The 21,123-nt window shown below is 35.6% G+C and overlaps 1 protein-coding gene across 2 annotated transcripts in view; it reads right to left on the bottom strand.

Annotated features, from left to right (window-relative positions):
* Positions 1–21,123, bottom strand: part of shg (DE-cadherin) — a 269,970-nt gene that overhangs the window by 56,652 nt on the left and 192,195 nt on the right. Inside the window, exons 2-6 of one of the 2 annotated variants that reach the window (XM_089728683.1) lie at positions 5,105–5,181; positions 3,902–4,024; positions 926–1,051; positions 568–717; positions 311–334 (exon numbers count right to left, since the gene is read on the bottom strand). In XM_089728683.1, the coding sequence (XP_089584809.1) occupies positions 311–334; positions 568–717; positions 926–1,051; positions 3,902–4,024; positions 5,105–5,181 (500 nt within the window). The remainder of the gene's footprint in view (positions 1–310; positions 335–567; positions 718–925; positions 1,052–3,901; positions 4,025–5,104; positions 5,182–21,123) is intronic. The other variant, XM_028184482.2, reaches the window with a different exon arrangement.

The following is a 21,123-nucleotide window of genomic DNA, read 5'->3' as shown; positions in this document are numbered from 1 at the left end:
CTTAATGTGCAAAGAAAGTGGATTGAAAAAACACATTAAACTCATTCAAAAATTACCGATAACGCCTTGAGTGGCGGCTTATGATCCTAAAACATACAGCAACATGCAAGTAAAAGGAACACTTTAATATTTCAAATCGTTATTAAAACACATTTGGTACCACTGCTTCACACTGTTCTACATAAGAAAATTAATATCAATAAATTTAAAGCAGTGTTACCAATAAAGAAACAAGTTAGTGATAGTTTAGTGTTTGTGCGGAACTCTTTGGTTCGTATTCGTGAAATTGGCTTTTTGTTTTTGGACAAACCTTCCATACGTCTCCACGGAAGACCTTTGAAAAACAGGCAAGCGTTAATATAGTCTGCGCCACGTTTTGAGGCTAATGAACGAATATACTGTTAGTCACATTCAATTGTATGCATATAAAAATATATATACGAGAGAACTATATTTGTCATGTTAAGGAATGATGTTTCATGGCTAAATTATTAAATTTAGACGCGGCGGATCTTTCAATTGATGATTCATTTATTAAATGAATACTCTAATATGTTAGATACTTACAACTTTATCGAAAACAGGTGGATTGTCATTAATGTCCTCAATGATGATTTTAATCGTGCACGCATCGTCAAGTTGAGGTTGACCGTTGTCACTCGCTCTCACTGTGATGTATGCTTCTTTCTCTCTGGACGGCTCGTCGTGATCAAAAATCTGTATTTTCATAACGTTCATTAAACTAATAACTTTTAAAGGTCCAAGGTAATTTCACCTACCTTGTTTCCAAATTAAGACCTACCTTGATAATTACGCTACTTCCTTTGAATTATCCAAACAAATTTCGAACAGTATATACAAAAAATTACCAGGTAAGATAATTATTGACTACTCTATAGCTCGAAGGGGTGTTAAGTATACTCACGTCCGCTGTGGTGATATTCCCACTTGCGGGATCGACGTGAAATCTTTCCTTTTCACCGGGAGTGGAGACGAATTTGTACGTGACCGTTCCGCCCATTTCCGGCGGATCCCGATCTTCGGCATGTACCTGGATGTTAAATCATTTAGCTATCATTGACCGCAGTCAGGATTTTCGTCCGAGTTGGTTTTATTTGGAGAAATTAATCGAGAAACTTTACTGGGAATAGTATTGTGGGCTTGTGTAGAAGTATGAATGCGTTTCGGTTGGAAGGTTGGGATAGCCGCTATTTGTTAAAACCTTGACTTAGAACTCATGTCTCAAGGTGGATGGCAATTATCTTTTGTTGATTCGTAAATAAAGAGAAAGGCCTCGACATGGATCATCAATCACTTTTATTTAACATATGTAATAGTAAAGGTGTTATTCTTTTATCCTGACTATGTTATGTATTTATAAAATCAACATGATTTGAGAAAAGGTCATTTTCATTATTACTAAATAGTAGTCGTAAAATTTTAAAACATAGTGATTATATTCCAACGCATTAACGAAGAGATTTTTTAAATTTTTAATGAACCGTTTTTCCATCAATACCGAATTTAAAATAGCAAAAAAAAAACAAAAGAAGTCACTAAAGTATGCCCCAGTTGCAGGAAAACACACTACAGTCTTCATTTATTATTACTGGGCCCTTCCAACAGTTTATTTGTGAGTTACACAACTGGATCTATTTCTTGTGACCAAAATCAGGTCAATTTATTAAACACATTCGGTTCGGTAAATGTAACATTGATTGATATCGTGTCTACCGAAATACACACGTGCTTGTGAATTATTACATATCATGTCAGACTGTTCACGCGATGTTGCCCCAAAATTTTCGATAAATAGATTTACCGTTGTATCTAAAGGTATTGTGGAAAATGCCGAATGTAAATCTAATTTTGAATGACATTTTAAAAACTGCAACAATAGATCTTCTACAGGCTTTAAAGATTTTATTAAGATCGAAATAAGGAAAGCCAAGAGAATTTCTAAGACTAGCAAAACGTAGAGCGGAGATATTAAAATTATATTAAGCAATATTCGTAGTGCGCACGTATCGCGTATTAAATTATTTTAAATTCTAAAGATAATTCAGTTTAGTTTTAGTCTGAACTTTGTCAGTTCTGTTTGCCAAACATCGCCACAAATGGTTATCTGTGTCAGAATATTTCAAGCTTATTAGTTTTAGAAAGACCATTTCAGAGTGGAACGTGTAATTTCACCATTTCATTGAAACTTTGTTTTGAACAAATTTTGGATGAAAAATCATTTAGAATACAAAAGTTTTCATGAATTGATTGGTCACAGCAAAATACTCGTCATAGATTTCCTATAAAAACGATTGAATGGGATATGCAGATTCATAAATATGTATATGTAATTCGATTAGTATTGCTAGAATCATAATATTTTAATAAATATTTTTCCCTCACGTGCTATTATATACAACTCATTCGGGTCATCGTTCTCATGTCTAGAGATGATGGCACGTTGTGTCTATGGGTTCTTTATCACTTAAAAAATTAGAGCATAGTGTTTTTAGTTTTGAAAAGGATAACTATGCATTATTAGTTGATATTCAATGAAAATTTGCTTTTATTTGTTGCGAGATTTTTGTTCGCTTAGATATATTTTGTTTTATTGCCCTTGTAGGCAAACGAGCATACGGCCCACCTGATGGTGAGTGGTTACTATCGCCCATGGACTTCAGCAATACCAGGGGCAGACCCAAACCGCTGCCTACGCAGATAGTGATAAATCTTCAAAATTCATTATACCTTTCAAATTAAAATTCACGAAGAAGAAGAAGCAAGAAGGGGTTGATTTTATTGTAAGAATTAAATAAAGGATTTATAACTACATTTTGTTATTATTGATTTTTAGGGATAGGCAAGAATAGGGAGAAAAGAAATCAGTCCACCTCCTAAGTAGTTCGCTAAGGAATCGTGAAATATTATAGAAAAATAGTGTGTTCACAATCACTCGTATTATTCTATGCAATTTTCTATATTCTTACATTTTATTTTTCTTTTTCTCTGATATATGTGTTATGTTTTTATGTTATGTATAAATGTGTATATGATTTCATATGTATGAGAATTTGTATATAGATATAACGTTGGCAGGGCTGAGTCCATAATGCTTATTATTCGAACTGTGGGCGTCATTAGGTAATGTTGGAGAAACGAAACACACTATTAATTTAGTCGGTCAGATTATAATGTCTAATGATTCACAACTTAGGTAGGTACGTATATAGGAACACGGAACGGTTCAAATTCGACCGCTCTAGCCGACTGCCCCACGATAAGTGTTGGTCGTGTGTCGGTCGGTGAATAGTTGACCCATCGGATCCGACAGACGGCGCTTGCGTCCAGTATCACGTATTGGCTGCAGCAATCACGTGTTCATTGCGACAGATATACGTGTAAATTTTATATTATTATCATGATATAATATTAATGTTTACATGTATATGATGTAACAATCACGCCACGTTAACTGGTGCCGTGCTAAGTTCGTAAAGAACTTGTATTACGGGTACCAGATAACGGAAATAAATGTAAGATTTTTATTATACAGATACATATATTTAAGAAACATCCATAACCCTGGAAAAGACAATTTATATTTATCATACAAATATCTTCCCTTGGCGGGGTTCGAACCCGCGACCCCCTTGTGTAGTGACCATGTCACTTACCACTACACCAGACGGCCGTTAAACGTTATTGTGTACGTTGTGTATGTTATGTTGATATATGTATACCGTGTGTGTGTGTGTTGTATATAATTTTATTATTAATCTTCTTATTTTCGCAAAAAGGAATACTCCAGCTTGGTTGACTGGTAGAGATTGCCTCAGCCATTAAGTCTACCATTGCACCTTTGTGCATAAATAAAAATAAATAAATAAAAATAGTTTCTTACCTGGAATACGAATGTGCCCACAGGTGCCTCTTCTTTTACCGTGGGCCTGTAGTTCAAGCAGTTTGTGAACAGTGGCTTGTGGTTGTCCTTTACGGCCAGCTTGGGTGATGAGGCTGGTACGTACTGAAACCGCGTTAGATTGTGCAAACATATTATCATTGAACAAAATCAATCCTGACCGATTTTCGTACAAGACTTTTGAAAAAAAAAACTTTGATATTTGACATTGATTTTTATCAAAAAAGTCATTGGATAAATATAATAATAAATTTATTGATAAAAGCCCGTTGAGACATTTTTATTTTCCATTAACTTTTGTAATAGAAAAAAAAATGAGCTTCCTGATGTATAAAGCTAAAAACCTTGTTATATTACTCGAGCTTATTTTATTTCCTTGTAATATCTAATATCTCTTGTACAAAAATCTTTTCGAATTAATTTGATTTTTAAACGGTAGGTTTTCAAGTATTTCTTTTAAGTAGTTCGAATTTTGATTCGCATTTCAAACAAAGGTGATTTTTAAGCCATTACCTATTAGATAATCCTGGTTAGTGCTTGGTTAAAATCGATTAAGTATCAAAATCAATATGTCGTTACATTAAAAATGATTTTAATACCTTAATCCTGGCTGTGCTTGTTGTAATAAAAATTGACAAGTGAATAACAAATAGATATTTATACAAACATATACTTACTACATTCCTGGGTGGCTTCAAAAATATATGTTAGTTTAGACTACCTACACAGTGTATTTGTAAACAGTCAATTAACTTTGCATTTCCGTTAAAACTAATAAACGTCTATGCGAAAAGCTTCATGTTGAGAAATTTCCAAGCTTCATTTTAAGGTGTTATGTAAGTCAATTCACTGTTTGTAAAAACTGTTGCCGTACTGACTATTTCATGAACTGTGTATTTATAAAGACACCCATACAACGCATTACGCGGACTATTAATATTAGTTTGGAAAGTTCTTTTTTTCTATAATTATAATCCATTTACAATAAACTGCTTTTAGTGGATATTAACAAAAAACGTCAGCACGGTAACCGATTTTTCTAAATTCGAATATAAAATAAATAAATTCGTGCATAGTTAACTATTGTAAAAAGTAAAAAGCGATAAATAAACATGAAACTCTATAGGAACGAAGCTCAGTTGGGAGTGATAGTGGATGGTAGGCGTTAGACTTTGTTTTACTCACGGCTGTGTGTATTGGCATGTAGCCCTCTAGGTGTCTTGAATGCCTTAATCTGGTCACGTGGTGTTTGTAATCACGTACTGTGAACAAAAAAGAAAACAAATTATTGATTACTAACTGACCCGGCAGACTTCGCAGTGTCTCAATCGTAAATAAAAGACCAAAGCTTTTGTATAAAATAAACTTAAAACAAAGAAAAGGAATCCCTGCCCGACGGGGGACACATCAAAGGAAAAACAAAATTGTTATGTTTTATTTGATTCAGAGCATTTTCATATTTATCTACCTTTTAAACCTCCTCTGGACTTCCACAAATAATTCAAGACCAAAATTAGCCAAGTCGGTCCAGCCGTTCTCGAGTTTTAGCGAGACTAACGAACAGCAATTCATTTTTATATATAGAGATTTTATACGAGATGCCTTTTTATTTTTTATCTCGAACGCTATAACGAACTGTAAATGACTATGAACACTTTATTAAGATGTTCTTTTTTAATTAATAACACCACTGAATATTCAATTGATCTGTGCCAGGATTTTCTCCTGTGTTATAGAAAACTCAAAGAAACAGGAACAAGTCGACCTTGCAGGGTCGATACAATTCAATTTTTTTATTGCTAAGATGGTTGGACGAGTTTACATCCTGCCTGGTCTAAGTGGTTACGCCACCCATCTTGAGATATCAGTTCTAAGGTCTCAGTATAGCTACAACGGCTGCCCCACCCTTCAAACTGAAACGCATTACTGCTTTACGCCAGAAACAGTTAGGATGGTGGTACCTACCCGTGCGGACTCACAAGAGGTCCTACCACCAGTAATTACGCAAATTATAATTTTGCGGGTTTCGTTTCATTCAATTGATCTGTGCTAGGATTTTCTCCTGTGTTATAGAAAACTCAGAGAAACAGGAACGAGTCGACCTGGCAGGGTCAAAACGAACAATTCAATATGCTGGTAGACGACGTTTATTCTGGGGTTTGTTCTAGGTGTTGAGGGAGGGCTCATCTCTGATTAATGCTACGGCGGTAGGGGTTTCTGAGGATTTTTTTACTGGTGGTAGGACCTCGTGTGAGTCCGCGCGGGTGGCTATGGGAGATTTTACTTTTGTTCAATACTAGTGCCTAAAAAAAGTCGGATAGTCAAGGGCTATCGACGAAACCATTGATACGAATTCCAAAGAAACCCGCGCGTTTGGGCCACATACCAGGTTCTAAAGTCGGCCCTTAAAGGTTTTGTACTCCAAGCGGAATCCGTTGAGTTGGTCGGGTGTTTGTTGGTAGCTTTGTGCGCTCAAGCCACACGTGCTCATCTCCTTTGTCCGCTTATTCAGAATATTCCCATTTGTATTAAGACGATGCCATGTATTCAATTTAGTTGAGACGTCTCCGCTTTGGACAATGGAAAGCAGCTGAATAGTTAACTAACGTATCAAAGGTAAACTATACATGTCGGATTCATCCGATCGATCGGATCAAATATTATTGGATCATATATGTATAATAGATTATTATGTATATACATCGATATACGATTCAAACTTTTGTTCAAAACTATATATTTTTAATAATAATTATGCAAATTACGTAGACATTAGTATATATATACAGTATTGTAATGCCTGTACTGGTGATAGGACCTCTTGTGAGTCCGCACGGGTAGGTACCACCACAATGCCTATTTCTGCCGTGAAGCAGTAATGCGTTTCGGTTTGAAGAACGGGGCAGCCGTTGTAACTGAGACCTTAGAACTTATATCTCAAGGTGGGTGGCGCATTTACGTTGTGGATGTCTATGGGCTCCAGTAACCACTTAACACCAGGTGGGCTGTGAGCTCGTCCACCCAATTAAGCAATAAAAAATAAAAATAAAAACTTAAGATTTAGTTTTTGAATGAAGTGATATTTTACATTTTTATCGAATTTCGCATCTTAAATTTCATTGGTATAGATTACTATAGATGATTATTGAATGTCACCTAGAAATATGAGTTCGAAGTCTCACAATATAACGGTGACTTCAGCCGGGCGTGATCAGAATATACTTTTAGAATATATGTACTTACGTCCCTAATTATTAAGTACTGCCGCAATTGTCAACATTGAAAATTGAGGACGATGTTTTAAGAATCTTTGGAGGATTAATCGCCTCAACCAGTTTTCTTACAGTTACTAGTTATTAATTCATTTGAGTAAACGTGATACAACATACTTTGTCTCTGTCTTTCGAACACGAACGTATAAATTCTACTGGAGGCGCTAAGATCGTTTTGCTTCAAGGTGTATTATGTATTTCTTTCTTTATAAATTTTCTTTGTAGCGTTCGCGATCCGCTCATCCGATTACGAAGAACCTCTGTACATTGTTGTTAGCGCTTAAGATAGGTTTATGTCATGGTACCGTCAACGTACGACAGATGGCGTGTGAGTTTCAACAAATGTGCGTCACATAATCGCGATAGCTACAGAGAAGCATGTCTGAGCCCTTGCTCGCCAATCTGTTCGGGTGAAACTGGAAAGACCTCCATGCTACTAGTAATCCTTTCTTCCTAAAAAAGAAACAATTAAAAAAAAGATGTGTCGTGTCGTCGGACACCGGATAGGAACGAAGTTCCTTATTATCAAAATATTAATTTTAAGCTCTATTCGATTCAATTATAGTATTATAAAGAAAATAATTTATCGGGTATACATTTTTTATTATGATTTTTTTTTGATAAAAAAAAACTACTTTACGAAGTTATCAACTTTATTTTATTCACAATGTTTTATAAAAAATATATAATAATGATAATATACAAAGAGACAGCTATTTATATGAATAATAATAATAACCGTCATTACGTAGACTGTATATTAGACACTGTATAGCCATCATACTAAGACTATACATAAATAAATAAAATCTTACGTTACGGACATTTTTACCCTCCGCATCGTCTCATAAGGAACTTCGTTCCAAAAATTGCCTGGTATCACTTGTTTCTTATATAATGCCAAAATCTTTGCCGCTAATGACATAGTCCAATCAAATTCCGATCAGCATTATTTCCTCGTGCCATTGACTTGTTCATGATCGAAATGTAATAATTCACTAAACCTCACTGCCGCATGCAAAACTATCCGAACAATTTCCTATAAAGGAGCCCTTTGTAACCTAAATCCTTTCATTAGGTAACCTTAACACTCCCTGTTATTACGCTTGAAATTTGACAACCCAGTTTTATCGGCCTGTAATTAAGAATTTCGTGCTTACGCCCTTGAATATAAAGGTTTTGTCGAATCAAACGTTGATTATTATAGAAATAGGGGTTCTCTCTAAATGAATTCGTAGTGTATTTTGAGTTATTGAAAGCAAATGCTGTTTAAGGAATAATAATAGAAGGTACTCATGTGGATGCAGTAGCTTAATTTAATGTTGCCGTTCGTAATAAGACCGCAGGTTAAAAGTATTAGATGTATTGGTGGTAGGACCTCTTGTGAGTCCGCAAGGGTAGGTACCACCACTCCGTCTATTTCTACCGTGAAGCAGTAATGCGTTTCGGTATGAAGGGTGGGGCAGCCGTTGTAAGCATACTGAGACCTTAGAACTTATATCTCAAGGTGGGTGGCGTATTTGCGTCGTAAATGTCTATGGGCTCCAGTAACCACTTAGCACCCGGTGGGCTGTGCGCACGTCCACCCGTCTAAGCAATAAAAAAAATAACCTTTTTTTTTTGCATCAATGGGCATTTCACTGGGACGATTGACCAAGAAATACCTTGACATATGATCCTTTTGTTTTGCAGCACACGGACAATTAACAACAACACCACTGTCCACTTTCATATATGAGGTTTAGATCTGAATTGAGTTTTATAAGGACTGTCCTACCCTACAAATCGAATAGCTTAACTCGCGGTCGGAGCGGTCAGAAGGGTGGGGCAGCCGTTCTAACTATACTGAGACCTTAGAACTCATATCTCAAGGCGGGTGGCGGCATTTACGCTGTAGATGCCTATGGGCTCCGGTAACCACTTAACACCAGGTGGGCTGTGAGCTCGTCCACCCATCCATCTATGCAGTAAATAAAAATGGCACCTACCCGCGCGGGCTTACAATATGCCTATCCACCAATGTAACGCCACAGACACTTCTAAACGTATCTTCCTAACGCAAGCTTTGTTATTTTATTATGTTGTAATGTTAATTAGACACAGAGCAGCATGTTACATACGAAAAAGCAATGTACAGTAAAATACAGGGTGTTTCGAAATAGTTTTCGAAGCCGATATGATAGGAAACTACCAGCTTAAAGTAAACTATGAACATTAATTTACTAAAGAAAATTTAGATGCTTTTATTAAGTTCAAATTTCACGAACTGCAACACAAATTCAGTGGAAGGCGAAAATAACCGCAGGTCATTGGTAGTGTTGACCGCGGTAACCCCCCTACCTCATCCGGGTTCTGGTCTCGGAGGGGATCGGACGTCGTGTGTAAGAGTGCAGGGAAGTCGTTTAGTAGGTGGGCCCAAAAAATTCCTTGGGCCCGCGGTCTGCTTCCAACACCTTGCATATCGTTGAGTCCCACATACCTCGCGCGCCCCTAAGCGCGTGGACCTCGTAGGAGGTTCGGCCCCCGGCCCGAAAAAAAAAGGTCATTGACCCGGCGAGCTATTTAATTTTCGAATCAGGGAAAATAAACGCGATTTATTTTAGTGCTATAGTATTCGTTTTCGGATACGCTTCCAATACACGCTGTATTTATTAAAAGTTTTCCAGGTAGCGTTATCCGTTTAAGGGAAAATCCATCGGTCCTTTAGTTGCGGCTCCCGTACCAGAATTATCGTATAAATGGGGAATAGCACGCAAGGTTTAACTCAAAGGGATAGGGCGCTTTGATATGCCGAAGCAGGTATCTTGGAGGATCTTTAGACGGTAGATTAAATACAAAATAATGTTTACGTGCTGCGAATGTTTGTATGTGGTTTTTTGTTTGCCAGTTTGCGTTTTGAAGACTTTTTCGGTTTTTAGATAATCAGTATCGATAGCCAATTAAGCCGTGAGGACTGTGTTGTCATCTGTCCTCTTCTCCCCGTTTATCTCTTCCCTCTTTATCGTTTTGACAAGTCGTAGACATAATTAAAAAACGGACAATTATAAAGTGACCATGAAAAGCGTAAATTAATCGAAATGTCAGAAATATTACGATGAAAATAACGTAATGCTAAGTCTTAAAAGCAGTTTTAATTATAACATCTCTTGATCTATGAAGTTGCCGTTTCACAATACTAGCTATTTGATACGTAATTATATATGGCTAGCAATCAATTCTAAATTCAAATGAATTGAGACCCTAACGTTTATTAAATAAGACCTAATATATATTTAGCTTCAGCATCTCGCTTATGTGTATGATGTCATACGAACCAGCTGACGAATTAAGATAGTACTAGATGATGACCGAGCTTTGCTCGTTTTTTTTTTGTTATAACGCCATCTTGTGTGTCTTTAAAGCAGTAAAAATAGTATTATTATTCGCCAATAGATGTCGGGAAGAGGCATAAAGTTGATTATCGATAAAGTTGATGATTGAAAACACGAATAAAACAACATTTTCTGAAAATAAATCGTAGCTAGATCGATTTATCGCCCCCGAAATTCCCCTGTACACTAAATTTTATGAAAATCGTTGGAGCCGTTTCCGAGATTCATATTATATATATATATATATATATATATATATACAAGAATTGCTCGTTTAAAGGTATAAGATTAGTACGTATACAATAATCACAACGTCTTTATATCTTAAGAGTTTAATCATTCGACATGTAGAATTAACTTAGTACCTGTTATTTGTTAATTTCTGTTTATACTACGAAATCGTTCTTGTCGTTCTGAAATAAAAAGTTATGAAGATATTTTTTGTGAATTCCAAATTCTGTATACTGAGATACCTACAAAATAAAATTAATTTCATCATCATAATAATACGTAAAACATAAAATTGTAAAGGACTTTCACGAACAAAGAACTTATGTTACAAAATGTAGTAATTAAGTACAGTCGAGTACAAAACACGAGAACTAAATCCACGTAGAAATATGGTTTTATTACTGGTATAATTATTTCGCGTTTTAGTTAAATTTACTTTGATCGATACAAAATTTCCTCCCAATTTCGTACATGGCAAGTAAAGTGCTATAAATCCAACAGCAAAGTAATTAGACTACACAGTTATACTGAGGTCTTTTTTAACAGACTTAAAACTTGAGAACTATTTTATTCGGACGGGATAACTAAACGCTATTGTCTACTTATAAAAAAGATATTTAAAATCTACGACTCTTATCATGCCGGTATCATAGAGATGCAACCGATAATTTGTATAGTCTTCTGCAGGGAACTAAATCAAAACGCATCACATCTCCCCCTTCCCCTCCCCCCTTTAAGCTGTAGATATCCAATCTGACGTAATTTGCAATTGTATGGAGCTACGGTGAGCGGAATAACGTTCATTCAAGTTCGTTGAGGCATCAACAGTGAAGCTTATAGTAGTAGTGTTAGCCGGCGATTGAAGGCCTTGAATGAACAAGAGCTTTTCCTATGGGTATTTTTAGTAAATAGTGACGTAATAAATCTTATACCAGGATCTAAATGGGCCTTATGTAGACCGATCAGATGAAAACTGTTCCCATTTGCAATTATTTACGAAGTTATTTTGATACCAGATTATTAAAATATAGACCAGAATTATATACAGCAAGTGACGGTCCGGAAGAAACTATTAGACGTATTGTTCCTGGTTGGTCTCGTTTTGATAATAGCTATTGATAAATATTTGATAAATACATTGACTACTACCGGCTATGGTAGGTATGTCTAACAACAGCTTTCCCGAAGATGTGATCTTATCGATTTCCCTGTACTTTATTACCAATGACAGCTTCGGTTTTTGAGAATGATCATATTATCCTCGTACCGTAACTATACCTCTGTAACGTATCATGAAAAAGACTATTAATAAATGCATTGTATACTCAATACAATAATGCGGTAGGCAGCGGCTTGGCTCTGCCCCTGGCATTGCTGAAGTCCATGGGGGATGGTAACCACTCACTATCAGGTGGGCCGAATGCTCGTCTACCTACAAGGGCAATAAAAAAAAATACAAAAAAAGGTTAAATTCGATAATATATTTATAAATTATGACTTTGTGATTAGTCAGAACTTTGTGACTTCGGTATTAAGCAAACGCGTTCAAAGTACGCTTTGAAAAACAAAACAAAAACGGTTGAAAGTTGAATAAAAAGAAATTTAAATTTTCTATTGCATTTTAAGCGCGACGGTACATCGCGTGCGTCTGACACCGGAACCTTGCTTTTTTCTCGGGGAGTCTTTGTTGGCTTCCTTCGGTCGAGGGGTCATACAGTCTTATGTAAAATCTACAGCAGGGTTGGCAAACTTTTATTCGCGAATTTTATGCGCACGGTAAATTAAAAACTAGAATTGTGTTGTATACCAATTATGTTTATTTAGATGGACAATTAATCTCATTGCTCACAGTTCTACCTGCTGCTAAAGAGTTACAATATAAAAAGAATTCCTTCCCATGCTTCCGACCCGAGCTTCTAAGAAATCTCAATTACATTGGAACGATGGCTATTTAACCCTTCGAACCGGAATTTACGGCAGAATCCATGGGCACTTCTTATATGGGCGGTAGTTCTTTTTCCTTTTTTTTTCCTACCTAAGTTGATAGCCTTGACAGGCTATTTCAGCGTAACCTTAACTAGTAGGTGAGCTCACGGGGTTCAAGCCGGAGTGATGCTAACACTGACCCTAGCAAGAGCAGTGCTTCGCAGAATCTACCAGCGGATCGGAAACGCGACCCACTGAGAAGATCCGGCGAGAAACTCAGTGGGCTTATATACAAATTGTTAATATGTATATAAGTAATAGGTAAACGTTAAAATGATTTGAACAATTCAATGAATCGACAGATAATTTATCAAGTAAACCTAAGATTAGTAGTTTAATAAGCATTTTAACGTATTGAGGTGAATAAGTTACGTACACATTTTTCAGGCGGAATCAGTTCCTAATCCAAAAAGAAGTCAGAACCTCCCATTGTGTGGAGCTAATCTGAATATTCAAGAATATGCACGTTGTGTAAACGATGTCAATGCGGACAGAGAATTTTTTTTTTATCGGCTACCTTAAGCAGAGTGTAAAAGTAATTACTTTTTTCAACATGCACGTGGCAAAGCGTGCTGGTTTTATTTAAAGAAAATTGCGTCTGTTGTTTGTTTATTTTAAGATGATATATAGATAATTTAATAATGAAGGTTTCTCTCGTTCTAGACGTGATTAAGATGGATTGTTCTAACCCATAGATACAGCTCACTGAGTTTCTCGCCGGATCTTCTCAGTGGAACGAGATTCTGATCGGGTGGTAGATTCTACGAAGCACTACCCTAGCTAGGACTAAAGTTAGCAAATTCTCTCAGGTTGAGCCCGTGAGCTCACCTACCTTCATAGTGTGCGACGGTTGCCTATCTACCAAGCTGTAACGCGAGCTTCTTCGCACCGAAAATATATTGGCTTCACGTATGGGATTATATTCCCAGCTATTTTGACCAGATCGTTAATTCACCTCATTGACTGTTTGCCCTCGCTATGACGTACTGTTGCTATTAGTAGATAATACACGTCATTACGGATCCTCCCGATCTATTAACGGTGCTTTTGGTACCACAAGCACCGGTCACCGTCCTCGTCGAACCGAACGCTTGCGACGCAGGGCTCGACGAGCGAATTAACCCATAGACACAGCCCACTGAGTTTCTCGCCGGATCTTCTCAGAGGGTCGCGTTTCCGATCCGATGGTAGAATCCGCGAAGCACTGCTCTTGCTAGGGCCAGTGTTAGCAACACTTCCTGTTTGAGCCCCGTGAGCTCACCTACACGTTAGGGTGAAGCTGAAATAGCCTCTCAAGGCTATCAGCATAAGTAGGAGAAAAAAAAGTAGGTAATTCCACGGTTTAATAAATGCGCGCATTTACTTTTTAAAGCACAAAGGTATGGATGGATGTCGTTTGTAAGCATCAAACAACCGCAGAATGACTCGGTACATATGTACCCTCTATGCCTTTGAACAATCGGATTAAAATGTTAACAGAAGCCTTAAGAACTAGATTTTAATTAAATTCCTTTTTACTAAGAATCCCAAACACGTATTTTACACGTACACAGCGTAACAGAAGTTTTAATGTACAGTGACAAGCGCCATATGATATTCGCGTAAGCGCGTTGTACCGGTTTTTATTAGAAAAGTTAAGCTTTATTACAGGTAGACTAAAATTTAATTTGCCGTGTACATCCGGTAGGGTTGACACGCAAAATTTATCAAGATTAAACTGATTTATGCTTTTATAATTTTTTCCGTGCCGTTTACAAAGTTGTCGGTTTATTGTTCCGTTCCGGATTTGAAATTAACAACGGATTTTATTTTTAATAATCAAGATTGCCTTTTTATATGATGCGAAAAAAAAATATACCTTTGAATTAAAATGCTATTTAAAGGGCTATTTAAATGCTATTTATGCTTTCACAAGTACTCTTAGTGTTGTTTTTATTCTTTACTGTTTAGCTGGTTGAATGAACTCTCGACCTCATGAGAACGCCGTGAGTCGCCTTGAGATATGAGGTCGAAATTTAATGTTTATTACACGAAGTTATTTCAGCATCGTGTAGATAAGCCGTGAACCGGTTTTAAGTGCGTATTTCCTTTGAATATTCACCACCTGCCAGATAGTTTGAACACCGAAGTAGTAGCATCACTCTATACGTACCGGGCACCTTATCCCTTAGACTGCGACGAATTTTGCGTGTTTTTAGTTCACTCTCCTTTTTTAATTTTTATTAGAATTTTATTCTATACTAAGTGGGCCGGTGACTTGGTCCGCGTCGAATACAACTAAATAAACGTAGCCTAAGTTACCCCTCATTAAATCAGGTATATGCCAGTGAAAGTCCCGTTCCAGATATTAGTCGGAATAAATAGATGGACAGACAAAAATTTAAAAAAATGACATTTTGGTATATGTACCGTATATACATTTTTATGCATGTAGTAAAAAGCCGTTATTTATGCCGTGAAGCAGTAATCCGTGTTTCGGTTTGAAGGGTGGGGCAGCCGTTGTAACTATACTGAGACCTTAGAACTCATATCCCAAGGCAGGTGGCTGCATTTACGTTGTAGATGTCTATGGGCTCCGGTAAAGACTTAACATCAGGTGGGCCGTGAGCTCGTCCACCCACTAAAACAATACAAAAAATTATTACATACAGACACAACAATTTTATTTATTTGTATAGATATAGAATAGATAAAGTCACGAGTTTGTAACATAGACTACCTGCCAATTGGAGATCACAATATCTTCTATGAATGATTGCGCAAATTTAGAAATTTCGTAAAGATACATTGAGACAGCATGAGGTCGAAACCTCAATTTTATTACGATGACAGTCATCGGTTTTAAAGCGAAATGCACGATGTATATATGACTTATTATATCGCATATTTACAATTAAAGTGGCTTAATCCAAAAATGTTATCTATTTATTAAACGGCAAAAATGTAATTGGAGAATTGTAATTTTTTAGTTTTTCGATTTTAATAGTTTCAGCCTTTAACTTTAAAGTTTAAGGTATGCGCTTGAATTAAAAAAGCTGAAAGTGTACTTTGTCCTTTACTAAGTTAAGATTTCAATTTAATTTTATAAACTGGTAGAACACATGTTTATAGGTGGCTCAATTTCTTAAAATTTTTAGTTAAGCCACTTCAATTCTAAAGGTGCGATACATAATTTCGTAACGGTGCCTTATTGGGAAGAACTTTAAATAAAATCAACGAACAAAATTTGACATTCATTGATATTCCGAACGCCAACAAGACGTTCAAGCATTTGATAAATAAAGAATAGTTTAAAAAAACTAACAGAATATGCTTTTATAGAAAATACAACTAAAAAATAGATTTTTTTTAATAATTTTGAATTAAAAATAGTGTAAATAAAATGATATTATTGTAAAAAAAGCGTGGGTTGCATGGTATAAGTAGTTATAAATATTTTATGAACAGATATGAGTATAAGGGTAATTTTGATAATTCCTGAAAAGCAAACCACGCTTTTTTACAATAAAATCATTTTTTCTTACACTATTTTTTAATTCAAATTTATTAAAATTTATTTTCTATTTTTTAGTTGGATTTTCTATAAAAGCGTAAGTATTTTGTTAGTTTTTTTAAACTATTATTTATTTTTAATTTTTTAGTTGCATTTCAATTTTTTAAATATTTTTTTTAAATATTGAATTGTCATCGGTCCTTAATAAGTGTATCAAATTTCGAGTTAATCTGACGTTTTGAAGGGGGTCAAAATCATGTTCAAAGATTCCGTTACAAACATACATACATACGTCTGAAGCTAATAAAAGCGTATTAATAATCTAATGTTAGAGTTTGGAATTTACCACACGGGTCCGAGCTAACATGGCCTGGTGGTTCCCACAGGTACCACGCTCCGCTGCCCTCGTACAGGTCAGGGGAGAATTAACGAAACCTTAAGTTATATTACGCTAATATACATATGAACGAAAATTTACAATTATTTGTTTACCGCTGGTCATCATCCGTGTAAGCAAATGTGAGTTTTGTATTCGGTGATTTTTGACTAACTCTTCCATATTAAAATCGAATTAAAATGGTAACGCCCAAAAACTAAATCCTTAACCTTGCTAATAGCCCATGATAATTATTATAGAAACAGCGCTGCAATTTTGGGAACTCTAATCAAATAATCAATCGAATTGGAAACCGTGGGATATAATGCAATCCCACGCTTCCTTTTTGAAGGTAGGCATTTATTGTTTTGTCATCGGTACGTTTGCAAAATAAATTGATTATTCAGAAGTGAGTGAAAGATCATTTCGGATAAATCGATTCGAGCTACCACCCCAAAGTGTAAACAATATTACGTAAAAGTCTAGACTCAGTCGAATAAAGTATGCATGAATGCATAGATTAAAGAACAAAGACATGTACATTCATTTATGTGGAATCACTGAGAAGCACTTAAAGAATATAATTTCTGGCATACAGAGCTGGTTCTAAGTTATGTTTTTTTTTTTTTTTTGTAATATTTTGAGCTTTGACACTGTGCTAAGTGATTTGTTGCTTTGAAAAGTATTTTATTTATCTTGTAAGTTCTTAGATTAGGTTTTGAAATTGATAAACTCAAAACGGATTCGAAATTTTTATTTATTAAGGCGATGCTTTTTGAATATGTCAATAAAAAAATTGTTTAATTACGGTTATAATAGTAGCAATAAGTCTACCGAAATACTCAATAATAATAGTAATCGACTAAGAATATACTTACAAAATTATTAGTTAATTATTAAAATTATCAACAACTCGATTGTTTGTCGAAAACTAATTCTGAGCATTTTCGAACGTGTCACATAGCGTCTAGACCTAAAACTGCTTTTATCTATCTAACGGAGAACTGAATTTGATGAAAATAACATCCTAATTACGAGCTGTCAATATTATTTTCGGATTGGAACTGTTCAATTGCAAGCCTATTCTGTTAAATTAACAGATAATCATATTTAATGTACATCTAAAATGTACTCTATGTCACAGTCGACATTAGCTACAGACAAGGACTTTTTGGCCTGAACGCGAGGAGTGAAGTTGTGTGATTTGTTTTATTTTGTCTATTTAGTGTTTCTTCGGGTTTAAATGTGTAATAATGGTGGTTCATTAACCGTTTAATATCTGTAAAAGTACACAAATGTGGGAAAATGAAACAAAGCCGCTGGACGTAACTTCTCGGGATCCTCCAAAAAGTCCACTGAAAAAATCTTAGTAAATGACCACCATTTTACTGAGATTAATTTCATCCCATTTCATTTCATTTAATTTCATCCCAGTTGATTAATGTTTCAAATTAATCATTTCATTTCACTCCATAATATAATTTTTCATAAAAATATGAATATAAATTAAAATAAGACATGACTTAAAGGTCTCAGTTACCAGGTCATAAAATCCCTTTAAAAAAAAAGCTACAGACAATAACTAGAATTGTCATATCTAACGTCACAAATATCTATATACGTCACTGTTGCTGTCAAATTACCGAGGATATTTACAAACGTTCATCACCGCTATGCAGTTACAAAACATTTCAGTATTAACGAAGATGAATCGACTCTGGTTGGATGATAATGAAACCGGCTACGACTTCGACGGAACTCGGAATACGCTGCGAATTGTTTTAATTAAAAAGGGGGCTTCCGGTGAGGTGATTAAAATTGTTTATGGATTTACGGCTTAGTACAAGACTGCTGGAATCAGTTATAGCGTATGAACCTATCTTAATTTTAGACGCTTTCAGCCAATCCCAATTATACATTACCTATTAGTATGCATATATCTATATACGTGAAGCAAAAACACGAAAAAAATACCCTTTTTACGAAAATTGCGGACGGAGGAGTATGAAATTTTCCACACTTATAGAGAATATAGAGAAGAAGTGCACAATGCTAATATTTTTTTTTAAATAATACATAAAAGATACATTAAATCATTAAAGAAAACATTACACACACTACATACCATGTATTTGACGCACGCACGCAAGCGTACTATTTATTGTCAAAGTTTTGTTCTTGACGTCTGTTGTCAAATTGAGATTAAATATTGCTTGTCTTTGTTAATATTTTTTATAGTGTAGTCTTGGCGAAATTTGTGATTATAGAAGTATAAAATACAATCATAATAGTGTACAAACTTACAATTCCAATTAATTATAGTCTAATTTCGACTACTGCGGGACCTCTAGTTACCTATGAGTATGCATACAGCATATTGTTTGATTTGCAGGGGATGAGTCATGGGTGACTACTTTATGCTATATTTATTGAAGTTATGAAAAAGTGTCGACCATACTATTCACAAAGGCTTTGCTGATTTGATTTAAGCAGATGTAATATTTCGAAGTTTGTTTTTCAATGAGTTTTACTGGTTTTATTCTGCTGCACAAATAAATACAAGTATTGCTAGTACTAGTGAAATGTTTTTTCGCAGTTAACGGAATTAGTCAAGTAAATACCAGTAAGTAAAGCGAAGTAAATAAAATTGAATTCAGGACAATTTTTTCTTTTTTGCAACTCTATTTTCTAATGCCTTTTATTAAAAACTTACAGTCTATAGTGTAATCTCTAGAAAATTTCTTACAAATTCCAAGTGTGTCATCTCTGACGGTCCGAAGGTCCGAGAGCTAATCCGTGGCCCGTTAATGGATTCTCCCAAAGCCTATTAAGCTAAGGGCCCCAGTACACACGTAAACAATTAGGTCGAGGGTGCACGTTCCAAAAGATCACCGAAATTTACTTATCTTCCCGACATTGGCGGATTTACGCACTTCAAATGTAAAGTCTATTAAATTCTGTCGCCATTGCTTTATAGCAGCCTTTTTCAAAGTGGGCGATAACGCCCCCTTGTGGCGCTGCAGGCCTAAAGGGGGGCGGTAAGAGAGAGAAAAAAAAAGGGGGCGTTGTGTAGAGGCTTGTCAGGCGATTTGTGATTTCATCTAGGAGGACTCCTAGACACCGACTGAGCTCTCGCTATAGCAATTTTTAAGTAGGTGAAAAAATGGGGGCGCTTCAAAATAATTTATTCTCAAAGTGGGCAGTAGATGAAATAAGTTTGGGAGCTCCTGCTTTATAGGATTCTCGATTATTTTGGCAAACAATTTCGTTTAAATAACTAACAGAAAGCTTCGAAAGCTCAATCGATTAATAACAGGGTATATGTAGCTTCCACGATAATGTACAATCCAAAAACACCATGAAATAATCTTTGTTGCACTCACAAACGGTTAAAATAAATTAATTCAATTAGGTTGTAAAAGTTTATAAACCTTTTTTGTGCAATATTTTTGTTTGCAAATTCACCAAGGATTTAATAAAAAAAATTTAGTTATGTAATTGAGTTAATTCCCAATATATCCACAAAAGGTTTCAAGCATTTAATTTTGTTATTTTGAGGTTGTACTTAGATTCTTTTTAATCTTAATCCTTTACTCAATTTGTTTGATTTGTTAGTAGAGGAATTGGAAATTTTCTCCGCAATTAGCTCTCTTTTCACTCGTACAGATAATGTGGACAGAAGCTAATAAGTGAGATATTAGAGAGGATAGCAAAAATAAGTCTTCTAGACTAGACTACTTTCTGTAAGACGTGAGGAATACGACATGCTAAAAAAATATGTTTAATTTCTATACGACAGATAGAATAAAAAAGTCTATTCCTAAACTTGTCCCCCTAGCCTCAAGCCTACTCAATTTTTCTAATGAAATACGTACTCAACAAATGTTCACGATTGACTTCCACGGTGAAGGAATAACATCGTGCAATAAAAATCAAACCCGCAAAATTATAATTTGCGTAATTACTGGTGGTAGGACCTCTTGTGAGTCCGCACGGGTAGGTACCACCGCCCCGCCTATTTCTGCCGTGAAGCAGTAATGCGTTTCGGTTTGAAGGGCGGGGCAGCCGTAGTGACTATACTGAGACCTTAGAACTATATCTCAAGGTGTGTGGCGCATTTACGTTGTAGATGTCTATGGGCTCCAGTAACCACTTAACACCAGGTGGGCTGTGAGCTCGTCCACACATCGAAGCAATAAAAAAAAAATAAAAAAAAGTTGGTAAATTCGCGATGTAAATCTTGTTTGACATACAAATTTACATTCGAGTAAAAAACTGTACCGTACAGAATGGTGTACTCGGCGCATTGCTTTCACCATATAAATTTCGGATTGGACATGCTCAAACATGAAACTTTTTCAGTAAAAGCTATTTCGTTTTTTAGTTCTCTCAAAATGCTAAATGCCAGCGACAATTTTAATACAGAATGAAGACTCAGCGTAGACAGTCAATATAATCACAAGACTGTGACAATA

This window comes from Bombyx mandarina, chromosome 07 (genome assembly GCF_030267445.1).
Source record: "Bombyx mandarina strain Sakado chromosome 07, ASM3026744v2".
In the NCBI taxonomy this organism is placed as follows: Eukaryota; Metazoa; Arthropoda; class Insecta; order Lepidoptera; family Bombycidae; genus Bombyx; species Bombyx mandarina.
This window is presented reverse-complemented; position numbering and strand designations above follow the sequence as displayed.